We start from the raw sequence: 20,384 nt of genomic DNA on the forward strand, positions 1-20,384 counted from the left end.
CCACTACAGGCCTGCCACCATTTTTCTGGGCCTCACCGCCACCAGTCCAGGCCCACTCACCACCTCACCTGTAAGTGTCATGCTACTCAGTGCTTCTGTGCCTGTGCAGCATGATGCTTACAAAAATATAATATAGGTAGAAATTAAACATTTCTGCATAACAAGTTTCAGTAGCTGTGCTGTTTTCCAGATCCATTCTTTAAAATGTCAGTATCCTCTGATTCCCCTGCCTGTCCTCTTCTTGCTAACTTGGGAGTTAGAAGATTAGCAGAAGGTTGACAGGGGAAATATTGCACCTTCTGGGACTGAAAACACAAAAGCTTTTAAAAAGACAAACCCAGTGAGAGATTGGGTTTGAGATTTAGGAAAGAGGTAGTGAATCGAAACCCTAAGATTTTCACATTGTCACTCCCCCTTCCAATATAGCATCACAAAATTTCACACATTCTTATGGTGCTTGAAGTTAAAAGGTCTTTAGGGCTCAGTGTCTGGTAAAGCCCTTTAAAAGATTTGATTTTGCAGCTGAGTGCCTTTCTTTATATGTGGGCATAATTGCAATTTAGTAACCATCATGGTTACTTCCAGGAGATGCATTATGGTTCCAGCTGTTCCATGGATTGTGGTATCAGCAAAACAAGACTAACTCTGGCATGAATGCAAAGAAAAAGAGTTTGCTGTGCGATTTTTCATGCCAGCAGAATGGGATGGGAGGAGCACAGCATCAGACCTAACTGCCAGCATCCAAGACTTGGAAAAACAGGAATTACAGTTTGGCTGCATTTTATTTCTGAAGCATTGCAATCTATTTTTGGAAGGCAGAGGAAGGTTCACTTCCAGAAAGGTTGCCCTGGCTGATACAATTTGCTTGCTATAAATGCCTTCCCTTTTCTTCCAGAAGCAAAGCCTTCTTTTTTGTGAAATATGTTTGCACTGCAAAGTAGGGATGTTGGTGAAGTTCTCTGAAGCTGAGCAGAACACTGGTGGCTTTTACAAGTCCATCCCAAAGGGAAGAGAACCTTTACAAACCCCTGAATTATTCTCTAGATTGGATTTTAATTTGAGCTGGAGAAGTATTCACTAATATGCAAAAAACCTTGCGGTTTAAGAATGTACCTATAGCCCACAGATATTTCTACCCAACTTTTAAAAAGCAGGGAAATTGGGCAGCTATAGTGAATGCACCAGGGGAGCAGGAGACCTAAACTCCTCTCTGAGATATTGTACTGCCCTACAAAGTTGTCAAAATGCAAACACCATTTGGGTTGGTCTTTCACAGTCCAATCCACTTGCTGTGTAGCTTGGAAGAATTTGGTAACATGTGCCTCTGAGCATATGGTGAGTGGTGGCAACACTTGCCATCTCCAAAGATGGAGAATTTATATTTTTGTATGTTTGTTGGTGTTCTTCTTACTTTGCTTTTTTCCTGTGTTACTAATGTTTCTACAGAGAATCTAAACTAGAAAATTTTCCCCCTCCTTATTCATCCTAGAAATCTGTGTCAAATGTATTTTTATTAATTTCAAAGCCTTTTTATTGGTCATTGTCATTTGATGGTGAAGACAGCCTTTTGTGTTTTATATTGGAGGTTATGTTCTATTTCTATTTTGGGTGCATTAACAGTTGAATCTGAAACTGCAGTTTGATGTAAAATCAGACGGATCACAATATGTTGCTACTTCTGCAATGACTCTAGCTGTTGGAAAAAAGAGGATGCATGTTTTCAGCCTCCTATGTTTAAACCACTTATTTAAGGCAAGGTGTTCACGATCAGTTAAAACATAGAGCACATCTAGAATTTTGCTAGAATATATTTCACCTTCCACTGTCTTATCTTGTGCAAATTGAGATACTTCTGAGGTCCACTGGAGACTATTCTGCAGAAGTCAGTGCCATTATTCCACAATTATGTTTGGAGTTTTTTTAGTATAAATTTTGCAAAGTGTTGCTGTACTTCACATATTCATAGAAACAAAAGCAAAAGAAAATGATTTCCTATAGGAAACTTCACTAAAATTGCAAAGTAAATCAGACATATTTAAAGTGACCATCTGAACTATATCAACTGTCTTAATAATGTTGCTTCCTCCTGGCTAAAACAAGATCAGCACAGGACATATCTTCTTGCTATTATTTGGGCTGATTACAGGTGTTGCCACCCAGGGCTGGTTCCAAAGGGCAGCCAGGTTGGGCACTGGCCCGAGGGCCCCGCAGTTCTAGGAGCCCCTGGGAGGCCCTCCGCTCCCCTTCCGCAATCCCGCGGATCGCAAGACGAGCTTCCGAACCGCCCGCCATCCCCTGCCATCCCCAGCGCTTCACCTACCTTTCTCTGCTGTTCGCGCAGGGTTGCCATCAATAAAGATGTTGGCCGAGGTTTCCGTAAGGGACTGAAGCCTCTGCCGCCATCTTGGTTGATGGCAGCAATGTGCGCGCTGCATGCCATCAACCAAGATGGCGGCAAAGGCTTCAGTCCCTTACGGAAACCTCGGCCGACATCTTTATTGATGGCAACCCTGCACGAACAGCAGAGAAAGGTAGGTGAAGCGCTGGGGATGGCGGGGATGGCGGGCGGTTCGGAAGCTCGTCTTGTGATCCACGGGATCGTGGAAGGGAAGCAGAGGGGCCCAGGGCAGGCTAATTTGTTGTACACCGCCCTGAGAGCTTTTTGCTATAGGGCGGTCTAGAAATGTAATTAAATAAATAAATAAATAAATAAATTCCTGGAGCCGGCCCTGTTGCCACCACCCACCATATGCTCAGAGGCACATGTTACCAAATTCTTCCAAGCTACACAGCAAGTGGATTGGACTGTGAAAGACCAGCCCAAATGGTGTTTGCATTTTGACAAATTTGTAGGGCAGTACAATATCTCAGAGAGGAGTTCAGGTCTCCTGCTCCCCTGGTGCATTCACTATAGCTGCCCAATTTCCCTGCTTTTTAAAGTTGGGTAGAAATATCTGTGGGCTATAGGTACATTCTTAAACCGCAAGGTTTTTTGCGTATTAGTGAATTTCCTTGCTTTTTAATCTGGGAGGTAAGTTTGCTGAGAATGGATTGATCATTTGCATGCTTATTGAGTTAAGTGGGATTTACACACACACACACACACACACACACACACACACACACACACACACACACACACGGCAATCATGCTTAGGATAGGTGAAACTGACCACAGGGGATGGGGAAGGGAGGAGGAGGAGGAGGGAGGGGTGGAAAGGCAGAGGGGAGGACTGGGATGGGAGCAGGCAAGAGGGGGAGGGGAGAAGAAGGACAGATGTGGTCATTTGCATGTTTATTGAGTTCAGTGGGATTTACTCCCATGCAATCATGCTTAGGATAGGTAAAACTGACCATGGGGAGGGAAGCCTGAAGTGGACAGGGGAGGAGGCAGAAGGAAGAGGGCAGGGGAGGAGAAAGGGAGAGGAAAGGGGAAGGAGGGAAAAGGTAGGTCTGATCATTTGTATGATATTGAGTTGAATCGGATATACTCCTATGCAATCATGATTAGGATAGGTAAAACTGACCAGGCTGGGCCTGGTAACCAAGATGTCTTCTGTATCTTTCAAAGTTGTACTGGGGGAAGGGAGAATTCTACCTTGTGGTTTTTCCCATTACAATGTTGCAAGAACACCTGCACTTGGCTGACTTTCTCTTCTCCTAAAGATACAGGATCAGTCTCAGGCCCTGAACCTGGCAACCCTACCTCCCACCCAAATTTAAAACAAAGCTGTCCCTGGCCACATCCACACCAGGCCTCTATTACACTTTGGACAATCATTATTTATTTATCTATTCATTTAGTGTATTTATATACCGCCCCATAGCCGAAGCTCTCTGGGCGGTTTAAACTAACTAAAAACATTAAAAACAAATATACAAATTTAAAAACACATCTTTTAAAAACAATTTAAAAGAATTTATCATGGCTTCTCTCAAAGCCAATCATGGCTTCTCTCAAAGAATCCTGGGAAGTGTAGTTAGTGAAGGGTGCTGAGAGTTGCTAGGAGACGCCCTGTTTCTCTCACAGACCTTTAATCAGAGTTGCTGATGGTTAAACCATTCTCTCAGGGGAATAGGAGTCTCCTCTCAGCACCCTTCACAAACTACACTTCCCAGGATTCTTTGAGGGAAGTCATGACTGTCTCAAGTGAAATCAAGTCTGGTGTGGGTGTGGCCCTCTTATTAGCCAAGCCCAGCAGCTGTGAGGCTTTTAGAACACTGACAGTTGGTCCTTAGTGAGCATGCCCCGCGTTATAATAGGCTTCCAGCCAAAATTTCTTAAATTAATTAAAAATCAACCAGGCATTTTTTTAACTTTTAAACTGCAGTAGATGAAGGTCAGAGTATGGGGCAAGGTCAGTATTAGGATTACAGGTACTCTGTGAACATGGCTGATTTTTAATGAATTTCAACAGATTATGAGAACTCTTGAGAAAAACGGCCAAAAGGGCTCTGAGGTTTTTCTCTCTCTTTTTAGACTTTGAACTCTCGATTCTCTCTGACTGTTTTGTGTATCGCCATGACAATTGACAGGGTTGTTAAGCAAGCGTTTCTGAGTTCAGGACTATAAGTTTTGTAAGGTTTTGTTTTGAAATGAGCTTATGGGAAGCATCAGAATGGCATGCGGGGGTATTTTCCATTTAACATTGCGGAATGTGAAAAATCCATGCTGGCTATAGTATACAGCCACTCTTGTGGCTGTATAATTACCAGCTTTTCTGGCTTATAAATGCTTTGCATCACCAGGAAAGTTTGTCATCCAGGGGTCATAGGAGCTTTGGCAGTTGAAGATTAAGCATGCAACTAGATTTGTTAGTGTGTATGATCTGCATGCACCAAAATCAGTAAACCCAATCTAACCTTGCAGAATCTCTGCAGAGGTCTCAGATTGACCTGAATGCTTTGGCAGCACAACAGGGGCAAACCCTAAGCTGGAACAAAACCTCAGCCGCTATCAATGACTTTTTTGTCCCTGCAGCCTCCTAAATCTCCCTTTATTCAAGCCAATAGAGCAATCTCTTATGTTTCTGAGAACAAATTGATTGAAAATTCAAGAGTGAAGGGAGAAACAGAAGAGCTTAGGTACACCAGAACTGACCTTGTTGGATGCTCCTTTGACTCCTCCCAAGCAAGAAACTTGGGAGACGGCTGGCAATGGGAGACAGGGTGTCATATAATACACCTTCAGGCCCAGGTTGAGCATGTGAGCTGTCAGTTACTTTTTCAAATGGCCTCTTTCTCTCTCGCCCGCACCCCCCCCTTATAGTTTGCTTTCCCCGCATCCCACTCACAATAGCATGCTAGCACTTGAATTTCATTACCAGTGTGGGGATTTGGCTCCTGCTGTCTGTTCCAAATATGCTGCTTTCTGGGAAGCTCTGATTGGTAACATTATACATTGTGGTTTCTTACGTCTGAAGCAATGTTTCCAGTAATACTCTCCATCCAGCTGCCTCTAGCATTCTTCGTAAACCTATAACACATTCAGACTTGAGGCTTTTGATAGGAATGAAGGAGTTATTTTCGATTCAACACAGAGAATATCTTTCTGTCATGACCAAATGACCTTGGCTGTGGTGTTTTTGTTTTGCCCAATGAGTTCTCTCACCTTTCCCTCTGTTTTTTAAATGAAGATTTAGTTTCCATGTGGGATTACCTCTGAATCCATTAGCACAGACTTTGTTCTTCAGATTTAAAATGGTTCTCCAAAACCTACCAGAAAAATGTTTCTGTACAGGAATCATTCCTTTTCTCACTTCATGTATTACAACTGTTAATTTTATAAGACTGAGCAGCAGTACTATTTGAGTTATGGGGATGGGGGTATTATTAATAGTCAGCACTACAAGGTGGGGATTTGTGTCTTAAATATTTACTTCAACAGGAGCTGCTCTTGTGTGGTGTTGCACCACTCCTAGAACAGCCTGTGCTGTTCAAGTGTGAGTTACATTTTTGTGATCTTGCAGGGAGTTTAGAGTCTGCCTCTAGTTGTTTCCAGGTAGTGCCGCAGTCTGTAGATCCAAGTCAGCCTCCTTTGATTTAGTTGGTGGGAGAGACTTGGTCCGATAGGTGGTCTCTTGCACAGTTGACATTCAACTAGATTTCGCTCTTTAAGACTGTTGGTAAGTTGTCTCTGTGAATCCTAAGAACTGCTCATCTACTTAACAGCTCAGATCAGCATAGTTTTGATTTGTTGGTTATGTTGAGGGCTATGTTGCCTAATGCCACAGTTTTTCTTTACACCCAGATGGCTGTAGCATTTGGGAAATGCAGTGGATAGTACTTCAAACACTTAAACAATCTAATGCCCTCTGTTACCCAGAGCTCTTTAGAAGCCCCAAATACAAACTGTTTGAAAGCTCTGTGTGAGCATGAATCAAGATATAATACATCTTAAGGGAAGAACAACCTCCTGAATCTTGAGAAATGGTCATGGCTTGTATCTCTTTCTGTGCAGTAGAAATTAAATAATTTTAAAAATGTCCTACTGACTATACATAATATCACTATCTATAATCATTGATATCTTCCAGTTGTGAATGTGGCTGAGTTGTCATGTTAGGGACTTGAAGTTTTTTTTCCCCTTCAGAAAAAAAACAGTTGTGTACTGGCCAGAGTTGTCCTGCATTTTTCACAATTGTTCTGTCTCCCTCACCCCCTCACATATACACTCACAAACTGACATCTTTCCTGACAGTACCAGGAGACTTTACAGACCAGGAAATTATGATGATATGATAGGATATTGATCAGGTAAGGGATATGGTTTGAGAAATATAACTTATGCTGCATGTGTTTCTCTGGCCTTTTTCAGCCAGAGGTTCAGAAACTGTAAAGATTATCATTCATACCAACCAGATGCCATTCGGATCCCTTAGTATTTAGGTTCTGATGACGAGATAGAATTTAACAAAAGTTGCTTGTGAACCTCCACAATTGTAAGAGATTTTGAATTGCTGTAAGTTTTACAGCAATGTAAGAACTTTGAGAATTGTAGAGGACCAGATGGAAGGTGAAAAGAAGGTACTTAGTTTGTACATAGATTCCCTTTAAGATAATTGATATTGCAACATTAATTTGAGGAAGGAGAAATCATGTCAAGCTGCAGAAGTGGTTTTTTCTCTTTTTTTGGTGTGTGTGTGGGGGGTTTGCCTCTGCCCTGGTTCAGATGCTCAACTCTGGGCTTGTTAAACATTAGTTCAGTAGCTGGGGATAAGAGATGAAATCATGTGTTCCACTATTGCCTCTCCCCTTGCTCTCTCTTCCTTGATACTTACATCCTGGTTTAATTAAAAAACAGTTAGGTATTACATCCGAAATGGGAAATTGTAGTTTAATATAAGTTTTTTAACCAGGACCTCAAATTAGGTTTAGCCTATAATATGATCATTGGTGTGTATACTTTTTGTACATCATGAACATGCCAAATACATAACTATCTTTCAACAAGATGCGGAGAAATAAAAGGCTGTGCACTTTTCTACAAGTGCAAGCAACTGTGCAAAATGCTGTAAGGATGAAGAGTGGGCTGGAGAGGAAATGGAAACATGGAGACCCCGAAAGAGAGAAACTGAAAAAAAAAATGAGTTGTCTAGATTAGCTATATGCAGCATCTGCCAAAGCTTTCAGAAAGTAGCTTTTATAAGCAGAACTATGTTTTCCAAACTCCATATGTCCATGGCGATCTAGAGCCTATTCCCACCAGTAGAACTGGATAGAACTGTATGGAAACAAAACTCTGACCAAAGCCGACGTTCTTAACTTTGGCTGTGAAATTGCTTTTGTGGAAGCTTCAACTGGAGGCCGTGGCAAACGCCCAAGGAAGGAGTTTTAACAGGATAAAAAAGTTTGATTGTTATCAGCTTTCTGCCTCCTTTCCATGCTGCACGGCTTGAGATCCTGTTAGCCTTTTTAGTCAAATCCTCCCTGTAAAACCGTGGCAACTTAAGGTGGCCCTGTACTCACATTCCTATTTTGCTCAGGCAAAGCCTCAAGGGAAGCTCAAATGCCTCCCTGAGACCAGTGGAAGGTTGAATCTGAACCATCAATATCAGAATGAAGCACTCACACCTTCTTTGCTTTTCCATGCATTGCATTTGGTTGGATCCAGATGAGGTACCCTTCTGCAAGCAGAAGGGCTTCACCAGACTTGATTCAAGATGCTTGGATGAGAAAAGATAAATAAAGGCTTCTGTTAGCACAGAATGATGTCTAGTGTTGTGTACAGGTACTGTACAATGTCTGTTTGCACAAAGCACTATACAGCATCTCAAAATGTGTGCTTGCACCAAGTTCACGTTGTGTGGAGATGTTTTCCTGTTAGCTCTTTTGTAACAGTTTGCAGAATAGTGCCACTGCCAGAATGTTTTATGTTGGCATATCTCTGGATCCATACCAATATATGCAAGAAAGTTAGGAGTATGTGCCTTCTTGAGGGGAGAGAGACTCTGTTTGTCATCGGGGGAGGGCTGTTTCCACCTGACTTGCCCCACCCTCCAGCCCTGGAAGCCTTCAAATGCAGCTTCTTTCAGAAGACTTTCTGGCCCTTTAGGTTGAGCAATAAGGGTCAGGGGAAGAAGAGGATTTTGTATCAGCTTGCGCATTAGTTTTTAAATATTTTTGCTTTGGCTTTATTGTTGAGCTTTATGCTCATTTATACTTTGATGTATTTTTTTCCTTAATGTAGTGATTATACTTTTTATTATGTGTTGTTGTGCTACGGCATTTGGACTGTTTGTGTGAATCACTTTGACCAAATGTGTATTTGTGAAAATGCAGTATAATAACAATAACAATAACAATAAATGGGCTGTATCCAACGAACTCATATAGTAGAGCCATCGAAATTGATCAGCTTTATTGTTGTTGTCATTATTTATTTGATTTATCACCCACCCTTTACCATCAGGTCTCTGGTTGAGTCATAGCAATTTAAAATACAATGCTAAAACAGTTTAAAATAAATTATAGTCACAAGAATTGCGTGGGTCCTAATATATGTATTATATCAGCATGCAACTGAAATGACATAATGAAAGTGCCAGACACATTTTCATTCCTCCCCCATTCTGTGGGGAGGGAATTCCACAACTTAGAGGCTGCCACAGAGTATGCCCTTTCCTGGGCCACCACTACCCCAAATCTCTGAGGGCTGTAGAAGTACCAAGAGGGCCCCCTCAAGTTAATCAAGTCCATTGAGTTCAGTAGGTCTACTCTATGACTTAGTCACAAAAAACTGATAGCGATGATAAGAACTGGCATTTATAGAAAGCTCTGGAATGTTCAGAATGCTTCACGTATGCTACATTGTAATCTTTACAAGGGAAGGGAAAGGGCCATATAGTAGCTCTGTGATAGAGCATCCGCTATGCATGCAGAAGATCCCGAATTCAATTCTCGGCATCTCCGGGTAAGACTGGGAGAAACCTCTGTCTGATACCCTGGGGAGCTGCTACCAATCAATGTAGACAATATTGAGCTAAATAGTCTGACTTTGTATAAGGGAGCTTCCTATTTGGGGCATTGCCCCCATATTGCAGGGCTGAAACAGAGTAGCTTCCCGAAGGCCACCTAGTGAGTGCATGACAGAGGTAAGATTAAAACTGTGGATTCCTGGTTCACAGCTCTGTCTCTTAGCCCCTGCAACATACCACCTCAGTGTAAGGGAGTGATCGGTAGGGTTATTGGGTAAGGCCTTTTGTTTGCTGCTGGAGATGTCTGGACCCAATTCCCTTTTGACTTGTTTGCCGTTCCACCTTATGATGCGTCACAGGACCATGCTGCCCCTGGCATGAATTTAAATTTGTACAGTGCTCCCACAAAAGGATGTGTCCCTGTGTGCAACATTCAGACTGATATTGTATTCCTTATTGTTTCACCCGGCCAGATTATTCATTTGATTGTGGCAAGCACTGTTTGAAGCTTTAGTCATCATGCATATCTGCCCATTCCTGGCAACTATTTTTTGCTTCTGGAAAGAAATTGTGTCCATATGTTTAAAAGTGAATTCGAGGCCAAGCCAGACAGGGTGTAATTTGAGAGGTGATGAAAAGGGAATTTATTTCAGAAGAATAAAGGCGGGGGGGAGAGAGAATGGGTAGGAAATATAGTCACAGTATAGCTACAAAGTTACAGTCAAAACTATGGCAGGGGCTCTCTCTTCATAGAATGTAGCCTCTGCCTGTGTGCAGCCCAAGCTTCTGCCAAAAGACAACCTTGCTTACCTAAAAAGGTATAGCCATATCCCTTTCATCTGAAGCCCTGCCCACACTGAATGGTGTAACAGGTACAAATAGAGGGGGGGATAGGATTCACCGCCCAAAGTGAGTGGAATCTGACAGTAAACCTAGTGATGTGGGGTGGAAAATTTTCCATCTATTTTTAGAAATTCATTGTTTCATAAAATTATTTGATGACTTAATGAACACAACAAAATAAAATGTTTTTGTTTCCCCAATTTGACTTAATACAACACTGATTTCATATTTAACCTTTTTTAGGTGACTATCCCGTGTGTGTGTGTGTGTGTGTGTGTGTGTGTGAGAGAGAGAGAGAGAGAGAGAGAGAGAGAGAGAGAGCGCTCTTCAGGCATGTTAATATTAGTATATTAACAGTCTTCATTCCTTTCAGTTTAAACAGTCCAGCAGAAGTGTGCACTATGGTGTTCAGTAAAAGTGATTACCAAGTAACAGCTGGAGAGTCTTTTGAATGTTGAATCCACACTAAGAGTGTTTTATTGCCTCCCCCCTTCTTCTACTCAAATATTTCAGTTAAAATACTAGTTTTGACTTCTGAGGGATAATTCAAATATTTATAAAACAAGCAAAAGTAACAACATGGCATCCTCTTTAGTTTTGTTTAAGTTCAACATGCTAAATTAGATTTCATACCTATTTGGGATAGTGGAAAATTTTCTGATTCAGATTTTTTCTGGAAAACTTGCATCATTGAGTAAAATTCCTGTGATACTGTTGTGTTTCAGAGATGGGGCTCCTCAATAGCAAGTGTACTTACCTTGCCCCACTGTGGATACATCTGCTCAATGGATCCAGCTTGTAAGGATATTAGTTATCTCATTTGCCCTTATAGCAGAACAAAAGGGAATGCACTGTTTGCAGAAATCATGCTAGTGAATAAAGTTGTAGAAAACTTCACTGATTAAAAGCTGGCTGCGGAAGGTTTGAAAGCCTTGTTCTAATTTAAGTTTGGCAAAAGTGCATTCTGTATTGAATGTTCTGTGGTGATTCATTGGCTGGCACCTGGCAGTGAGTTGAGGGAGGAGCATCTTCCAGTCCTGTTGCTTTTGATCCACAGGGATTGTTGGTTATAAATGTGGCAACTCACTTTTGGCCCGCCAGCTGTTGAAACGGGAGGGCGGGTGTTGCACAGTTTTATCTCATTGTAATGTAAGCTCAGGTGGGTGCTGAATGGCTTGCCCTAATCTTGCTCCTTGACTTTTTTTACATATCTGTGTAGGAAGACTGGCTGGTCACTGAATAGGAGATGCAGAAAGAAGGGTGCTTGCCTCTGCTACCTCTATAGCGTTATCTGACAATTCCTGTGTCCTGAACCTTTATGTATCTGTCTCTAGCCTGTGATAGGGAAAGAACTGACTCAGCAATTCCACCAGTCATCTGGACTGGAAACAGCTTCATAATTACTAACAGAAACTCCGTCTTTCTCTTCCCAGCTGAACTTCTCCCTCTGCTTCTAGAGTTTACCCTTGTATTGGTGTCATGTAGGTTTAAAGTGTGGTCCATGTATAACTTTAGCTTCAACTATCAAATCAGATATCAAATTAAAAGAATGTAAATGGTGGTACTTTGATAACATGATTTCAAAGGTAGCTATCTGCTCTCCAGATATTGTTGGACTGCAGCTTCCAGTAGTCCTAGACAACATGACCAGCAGTGATCAGGGATGATGGGAGCTGTAGTCCAGAGACATGGAGGGCCACAGGTTCAGCAACACCTGGAGGTCACCAGATTGGCCACCCCACTGAATCAGCTAACTCCACTAATTAAAATGAATGAGTTATGTCGTATTTTGGGGAGTGGGAGATTGTAAAGAGGGATTTTTAATACTGTCATACATTATTTTGTGGCTTGGAAAAAATTTTTTTTTGCAGGACTTTTCTATTCTGCCTTTTAAATGTTCAGATAAGAAGCCTCGTGAGCAGGTATTTTGGTATATGAAATGGTCAAAGGAAGAGAGTATAAATGGCTGAATGATTAAAGGGGTTGTGGTTGCAATCTGTCTCTTCTGTCTCTAGAAACTGAAATTGTTCATTCTAATTTAGGAGTTCTTCACATATGTTATGTGATGCAAATTGTGGAAGATTTTTTTATAAAGCCTTGCCATTGCCATGCTGTCTTGCTAAAGTCCAGTTTCAAAGCGTGGACACTTAATCCAGCTCTTTTCAACTAACCAGGATTGTGGCCTTTGAGATCCTCCATTGTGAAATACAAGTGTTTATAATCCATTTTCAAAAGAGCACAAATCTAAATAGCAATATTTTTTCATGTTGACATCCATGTAGCCTGCTTTAGTAATAAAAACAGCACTTTAGTTGTACCTGAAACATTTTGCACATGCAAGTATAAGTTAAATACCAGCAGGTGTAAGGAAACATATTTGTATGAGTATCTTTGAAAGGACTTGGCTTTGAAGTCTTGTACTCTATTTGCCTTTCACAGTTTCCTTTTTGCAGAGTTGTGTTGAAAGTAAATGGCTTTTGTACAGAAATATAATCAACTTTTTAAAAAGTATACGGTCTATTCATGTTATGAAAATGTGAGATAAATATTTGGAGTGTACTACCACTTTTTAGTTTGCCCCTTAGTATTTATATCCTATAGAAGGTTATTTTGAATATATATAAGAAGTTTATGGATGACATTGTGAAGGAAAGTGTGTGAGCAGGGGAGAGTGCTACTGTAGTGATTTTTAATCTGCCCTGAGCCTTCAGAATAGGGTAGGATATCCTTGTATATAAATAAAAAAATAAAAACAGGCTTTAAAAATATTGTACACAAATAAAAGAGGAGGCAGGGTTTCTACATTTTTATAGTACAGGCAGAGCTGCTATATCTATCACTTATACTAGCCCCAAGGAGAGGAGACATTTTCTATGGCTTATGACTACCCGGATTCTTGCTAAATCTGCTGTGCACCTTTATTTAATTTACCACGTTAAAATACTTCTGTACTACTCTTTTTTTGCATAAGTTGTTTTTCAGGATGCTTTTAAATATTTTTTGGAGTTTGGTCTGACTGCCTTCAAGTCAATCCTGACTTATAGTGACCCTATGAATAGGGTTTTCATGGTAAGCGGTATTCAGAGGTGGTTTACCATTGCCTTCCTCTGAGGCTGAGAGGCAGTGACTGGCCCAAGGTCACCCAGCGAGCTTTATGGCTTTGTGGGGATTTGGACCCTGGTCTCCCAGGGTGTAGTCCTAACTTCTAAGCACTATAACACACTACACATATTCATATGTGTAAGGCTGTGCTAAAGATTTACTCTTAACTGAACTATATTTTAAAGGCAGTAAACTAATCCTGATCTAATCCTGATCTTATTAGATATGCTTCATTTACTTAACATAACAAAATCTCTAAGAAGTTCTCATATTTAACAATAATAAAATCGCAAGCAAAAAGCACATACATAATATCAAAATGCAGTAAAAACCCTAGCTAAGTGCCCGACTCAGCACCCCACCAGCTGCTGAATTCTGCACTAACTGCAGCTTCTGGACCAAGCATAAAGGTAGCCCTACGTATAATGAATTACAGTAGTCTAGTTGTGGTACATGCATTGTTAAAGCTATTATTTTTTCAGGAAAGGACATATTTGTTGTACCAGGCAAAGTTGGTAGCTGTTCTGAGCCACAGAGGTCACCTGAGCCTCTTCTCTTGATGACAAAAATGGTTCCAGAAGCACACTCAGAGTACATATCTGTTTCTCCAGACTGAGTGAAATCCTGTCCAAAATAGGTAAACATTCCAGTCCCTGAATCTGGGAACCAGTCACCCACAACTTATATTTGTCTTGTGAGAATTTGGTCTCACTTATCAGTCCAACATACAATAATGCTTACATTTTATTTTATTTGTTAGATTTATATCCTGCCCTTTCTCCCAGTGGGATTATATATGACACTAATGTTGTTCAAACTGTATCACGTAAGATAAATTGGTACAGGAAGTACATCATTGTGTTTGTCAGTATGAAACAGCTGAAAATATGATAGCTGTGTTCTGCGTCCTATGAGTTCCCAAAGAGCACTTGTGCTTTATTCTATTGTCTGCTCCTTTAAAAATAAAAAATAAAAATCTCATAAGCTTAAAAGAGTGTAATATCTCTTGATCAAAAATAAAAGCCTCATGAAAGTGGTAGAGAAATGAACATGCATTACTCTGATTGCTTGTGCAAATGGCTAGAGAGATTAACTAGCCATTTACTTTTATTGCTTGCATGTTTTATGTGCACATCAATAACAAAATGTGTGTTACAAATTTTATTTCAATTCTAGTGACTGAGTGAATCTTGGAACTCAGCCCAACCCAATTGCTGTCTGAGTTCTAAATATAGAAAAAGCACTGGTGATCCTTGTTACTGGAATACCCAGTTCCTTCCAATTGGAAAAATCAAATGAAAATTCCTCGATGATTTTAGTTGATGTAGAGAGATTAAATTTATAATGAGGGGCACAGAGAATTTGAACCAAAATTCTTGCCGGTAAAACAAGAGCCTCACCCCTCCAAAATAATGAAATTTGTTCAATTTAAGAGAAAAGGGGAGCCAACATCTTAAACTTTTCCGTGGAGGCATTCTTCACAATCTTTTCTGACTTGCTGATAGTTTCATTCAAATGTCCGTATACTTTGCTTCAGAACCCCAACTCTTTCTATGGGAAACCTCATAGGGGCTGTTGAAATTGGAAGCAAAAGTTGTGAGCAGCCTCTACTACATCATTTGTTTTTTAAATATTATTGCTCCCTTGCTGAACTCCTATGCAGTTGTCTTTCAAGCATTGCAGACAGAGTACCATACAACTGTAGAAGACAAATAGAGGGCCATTCATTTGAAAACACTTACATGGCAATTTATTTTTTGATCTTGCAAACCTAGTTCATTGGGCATAAAGATTTTAGCCTAGCTATCTCCCCACTCACCCACCCATGTGCTAGCTTTTATTAATCAGGCAGAATTTGACATGAACATGTGATCAAATGGACAATAAGGAGATCCTAAAATAGGCATCTTTGAATATTTGCATTGGTGCTTTCTGTCCCTTTGAATTTCTATCATACACTGCAAGTGCAAATGAAAATGAGTGTTGGCTTTCTTAGTTCACTATCACGCACGCTCAGTAGTTGGAGAAATAGGGTGGTATTCAACTAAATCCTTGCACGAGTGGAATGACTTTTGCTGGTGCAGCAGGACCTTGGCTGAGCTTAGCATGGCACAACAGCAAAAAAGACCAGGGAGGAACAAAGCAGCTGAAAACTTCTCTCTGCAACTGTTATCTCTGCAAAGCTGGTATACCAAAAGGCAGTAAAACAAAGTTTGGCTTCTCACTGATTGCTTCCCTATATATTTGGCATTCACCATATCCCTAGCTTTATGGTGTACTGTGCTTCCATACTTCAGAAAGGGCTTAGAATCATGGCTAGCAGCTAGATAATCTGGAGGGTCACTTTACAAAGGAGTTGGGGTGGAGAACCAAGTCCTTGACTTCAACCCCTAAAACATCCAACTGGCAAGTTCTTCTGCTATGGGTACCACACCCTTCACACCCATCTCCTATAACTAGATTGGCAGTGGAGTGTTACTCAATTGGGCTAAACTAGTGGCTAAAGTATGCAAATAATCTGGGTAATGCTGCTCTCTGTGAGATGAACATCCAGTGGCCATGTTAACACAAACAGTTACATTTCACAAATACAGGCTCTTAATACTCTCTCTCCTGTGCTGCCCATACTGAGCAAGGAACATTAAAGAGGAGTAATTCTGTAATCCCTACATTGTTTTTGTTGTAAACATTGGGCATGCACTGGAGGAAGCCGAGCCGAAAGAAACTTTGGATATTCCCACATGACTTAAATGACTCTGATCATCCAGAGGGAGGAAATAAAATTAGGGGCTCCTGTTCTTGAAATGTATGAGAAGGCGAGTTCTCCCAAATAATTCATTGTACCTATTGGTGTTCATTTAAATTCTTTTGAATGCAGCCTCTGTTAAGAAAGATGTGCATGCCTAACTTTAAAAATAATTTAGAAAGGAAGAAACATTCAATAAATGATATTGTGAATTTGAAGGCACTAATTTATAGTTTCACATTATCCGCACATGACATGGACTGCCTTCAAGTGGATTCCGACTTATGGGCGACCCTATGAATAGGGTTTTCATGGTAAGCGGTATTCAGAGGTGGTTTTACCATTGCCTTCCTCTGAGGCTAAGAGGCAGTGACTGGCCCAAGGTCACCCAGTGAGCTTCATGGCTGTGTGGGGATTCGAACCCTGGTCTCCCAGGTCGTAGTCCAACACCTTAACCACTACACCACACTGGCTCTCACATTATCCGCAATCCCTGATGAAATGAATGACCAGCAAGGTAAAATCATAGATATGAATACAATTAATCTTATGGAATTACTCCAAGTTATTTGATTTACTTCTTCTAGTGTAACATTTGGATTGCCATATACCTGAATGCCGTTATGGGATATGTCTGTGAATGAGCAGCTGACCAAAGATAGCAATTAATGAGTAATTTTAGAAGGCAGGTTCTAATAAACCAAAGTATTATCCAAACACTGACTAGTGTTGTTCTTGTGTTTCCTACCATAGGCAAGATCCTCTTCCGTCGAAGCCACATCCGTGATGTTGCTATCAAGCGTCTTATACCCATTGATGAGTACTGCAAGGTGAGTTATATCTTCTTCTTGGTTTTGTGATGATCCCTGAGACAGAGACTTATTTGTAGCTGATTCCTGTATAGCAGTCTTCCCAACCCTAGACTAGAGCTGCCCACCACCCCTGGTCAGCATGACTGTGCTGACTTGGGACTGATGGAAATTGTAGTCCAAACATCTGGTGAGGAAGAGTAGTTTTTACTGAGACAGTTAAGCAGTTTGGACACTTGGAATGCACTATATAAATGCTTACTGATAATACATATTGTTTATTATTTGACAAGATCCATGTAAATACAGTGAAAGTTTGTTATAACATGGGGGCTGGGAACAAAGGATGTACCCACATTGTAGGAGTTCTGCATTATAATGAAAACTGCTGTACTGTATACAATATTTTACCTGCATTATATCCGAACCTACAGTATAGCAAGACACGATGCAACGAGCTTCCACTGTAAGCAAATTCCTTTACATTCCAAGCAACCGTTGGTCTCATTTTTGCTTGAAATTATGGCTTTATTTTGGTAATAAACCTTCCTCCATCTCATGCAAGATGAAGCCAACTGCCCGTTGTGATTTTGAGGGGGAAATCTGTGTGCTAGATTAGCCTACTTCCCTCTTAAAATACATTGGTTTGAATAGCATCCCAGCTGAAAATTATTCAGACTGCCTCAGATGCTTCTGAGTTTAGTATGATTATCTCAACGTAGATGGAAGTAACAAACACGTGTGAGACTGCTGAGTATGATTAAGAGGTCTAGCAGCTTTCACGTAGTAGACAATGCTTTTTTTTTTTTTGTAGTGGGGGAAAATTATTATTTCCAGGACAACTTGTGGCTGGTAAAAGTTTGGGTTTGTGGTGTGACAGCAACACTGCAGGGAAATCTGCTGGCTAGAAAGGTTGAATTCTTGAGGTATATTAATTTGGACTACGAATGGATACTTAGCAGAGTGGAGGGAGGCAGTGTTACACATTAAGGTTAGTTAAAATGTATTACTAGAGGGGGGGAAATGCTCAGATACTGCCTGCTTGGATTAACCTCTTCCGTCAAACCATTCCTTTCAGGAATACCATGTTGCGACAGCCAGCCTTATTTTGTGACCATTTTGCTTGACTCCTGAGGGTCAACTTTCCATAGGCCAAAAGTAAACATAAACTATGAAGTGCAACCTACCTGACATATGTCACCACAGAGAGGATGCTAACAATACAGCAGTGGTAGTTTAGTATTTGTTATGGGGCTGACAAAGGAACTTCCCAAAGGCCAGAACTTATGTGCTTGTTTTTGTTCTGGTCTTTAAAAGGGGTTGATACCAGTGCAAAGATAAACATTCCTATCCCATTGTGACAGGGATGGGAAGTAGTGAAGCGAAGGATGGACTGCCTGCCTCAGTTGATGGCACCCTTGCAGCCTTGGCTGCACTTAGCTCTGCCACCAGACAATGTGATGTCAGCTGGTCTTTTGGGGAGGGGGGGCTTGGAGCATGCCATAGGGGGAAATGTGTGCCACTTGTTTGTTTCAGTGTCACAGATTCAGGTTCCAACTAGAGTTAGGCTTGGCTTCCAGACCTTGAGTTTATGTTGATTAGTTTTCTCCCAAGATGGCTGCTTGAGCACAACCTGAACTGATTTCTTACTAATCCTAGAATAATTTCAGACTTGGTGTACTTTAGCCACTCTTGTGCTATTGGTGTGCATGTATGAAAATAAGGCATGCAGTTTTAAATGTACAGTAGAACCTGTCAAGAATAGCTAAGTTTGCTCAAGCTAAAATGGCTGAACCAGAGGAAATTCTGGGGGATTTGTTGAAAGACCTCCTGAATACTCTGTATAGCAGAGTATACACTGTGTAACACTGTATACACTGTATAACAAGTGTTTTAGTGCCAGACAGCTGCAAATTGATAATGTCAAGAAGATGCAGTTGAGTCCTATCTGTTATCTCTTATCTGCTTCCTGAGATCAAAGTCAGGAGTATGGGTATTGCAGATCAGGGACTGCTTGGTGTGAACTGTCTAGCCCTCCTTATCTTCAAAGAAGGTGATCACAGAAGGGGCCCCTAGGATGGCAAATTGGCCCTCTCCCTGTTGCCAGCTAAATCCCATAAACTGAAGGGTGATCCTTCAGTTACTTGTTCCCTATTCCATCTACCTTGAGTCGCCTGAAGACGCTTGTAAGCCATGGGGAACCAGGCTTTCAACTTAAAGTGAATATTATGCTAGACTAAGTAAGCTTTTCTTATTTTCTTTTTTGTCTGTTTGAATCTCTCAGTGTTTTGTAAATGTATCTCTTGCTCACCCTTGTTGAGGGTAATTGGTTTTAAAGGAAATATATGCTGCTCTCTTTTTATATGTACCTTTTTTTTCTTTTAAATAAACTACCTTTTCTTATTGGTGTGTATTGCTTGGGGCTTTGGCACTAAATCCAGTCCTTGACCACATGCTACGGACTACAGTGCTGGATCGTCACCTTGTAGTGGTGAGTGGGCTTGCGTGTTCCAATGAACCCTGTGAGTGATGCCGTCAGGAGTCATGTACTCCCAGCAGGGTCACCCATGGCAGAAAGGTCAAAGGAGAGGAACCAGACAAAGAACGATCCAAGAAAGTCCTCAATGGCAGAACAGGCGGAGGATAACAATGTGTACGTTACGACGGCTGTGAAGGCGGATGAAGGCTGCAGGAGATAAAAGGTTTCTAATCGTCGTGGTATCCATGCCATTGGATCAAAGCCTTTTCTGTCAAGATTGTGTGTTGATCATTGTGAGCCAATCTCCCCACATAAAACAAATTCACGCACAGGTGTCTTCCAAGCAAACCAAACCAAAAGTCCCATGGCGATCGGTGAATGGCGACAGGGTTAGGGTTAGGACTGTGAAATCCAGAAGCCCCTAGTCATGGACCGGCACATGGGTGGTGGATACAGACTCAGTTGTCCTGGCTCAAGGACCGAGGCAGTTGAGTAGTTCGGCAGCTATATCCACAACTGAGCAGTCCTATTCAGGATCCATTCTGCTCACCCCGTATGGGGAGGGGGCTAGAAAAGGTGCCCTAAACATAGTCTGCCTGACTGGATTACCGAGTCCAGTGGGCTCACCACTTAGTGGTTGCAAAAGACAATTGAATTTTGGAACATGGAATATATGGACATTGCTGGACAATACAGATAGTGAATGTCCTGAACGCAGGACTGCCATCATCATGAGGGAGTTGAGACGTTTTAATATTGACATAGCAGCACTCCAAGAAACTCGAAGAGCAGGAGAAGGACAACTGAAGGAAGGAAAAGGAGGTTATACCTTCTTCTGGAAAGGACTGCCTGAACAAGAATGACAAATACATGGAGTAGGCTTTGCTATTAAAAATAATCTTGTGAAGCTCTTGTCAGAAGTTCCTATTGGCATTAATGAACAATTCTCAACTCTCTGGTTAAAACTTGCCCCAAACCAGCAGGCAACT

The 20,384-nt window shown here is 41.2% G+C and overlaps 1 protein-coding gene across 3 annotated transcripts in view; it reads left to right on the forward strand.

Annotated features, from left to right (window-relative positions):
• Positions 1-20,384, forward strand: part of SH3PXD2B (SH3 and PX domains 2B) — a 148,913-nt gene that overhangs the window by 75,555 nt on the left and 52,974 nt on the right. For all 3 annotated transcript variants that reach the window (XM_061616894.1, XM_061616895.1, XM_061616896.1), the window contains exon 4: positions 16,861-16,937. In XM_061616894.1, the coding sequence (XP_061472878.1) occupies positions 16,861-16,937 (77 nt within the window). The remainder of the gene's footprint in view (positions 1-16,860; positions 16,938-20,384) is intronic.

Source organism: Rhineura floridana, chromosome 3 (assembly GCF_030035675.1).
Source record: "Rhineura floridana isolate rRhiFlo1 chromosome 3, rRhiFlo1.hap2, whole genome shotgun sequence".
In the NCBI taxonomy this organism is placed as follows: Eukaryota; Metazoa; Chordata; class Lepidosauria; order Squamata; family Rhineuridae; genus Rhineura; species Rhineura floridana.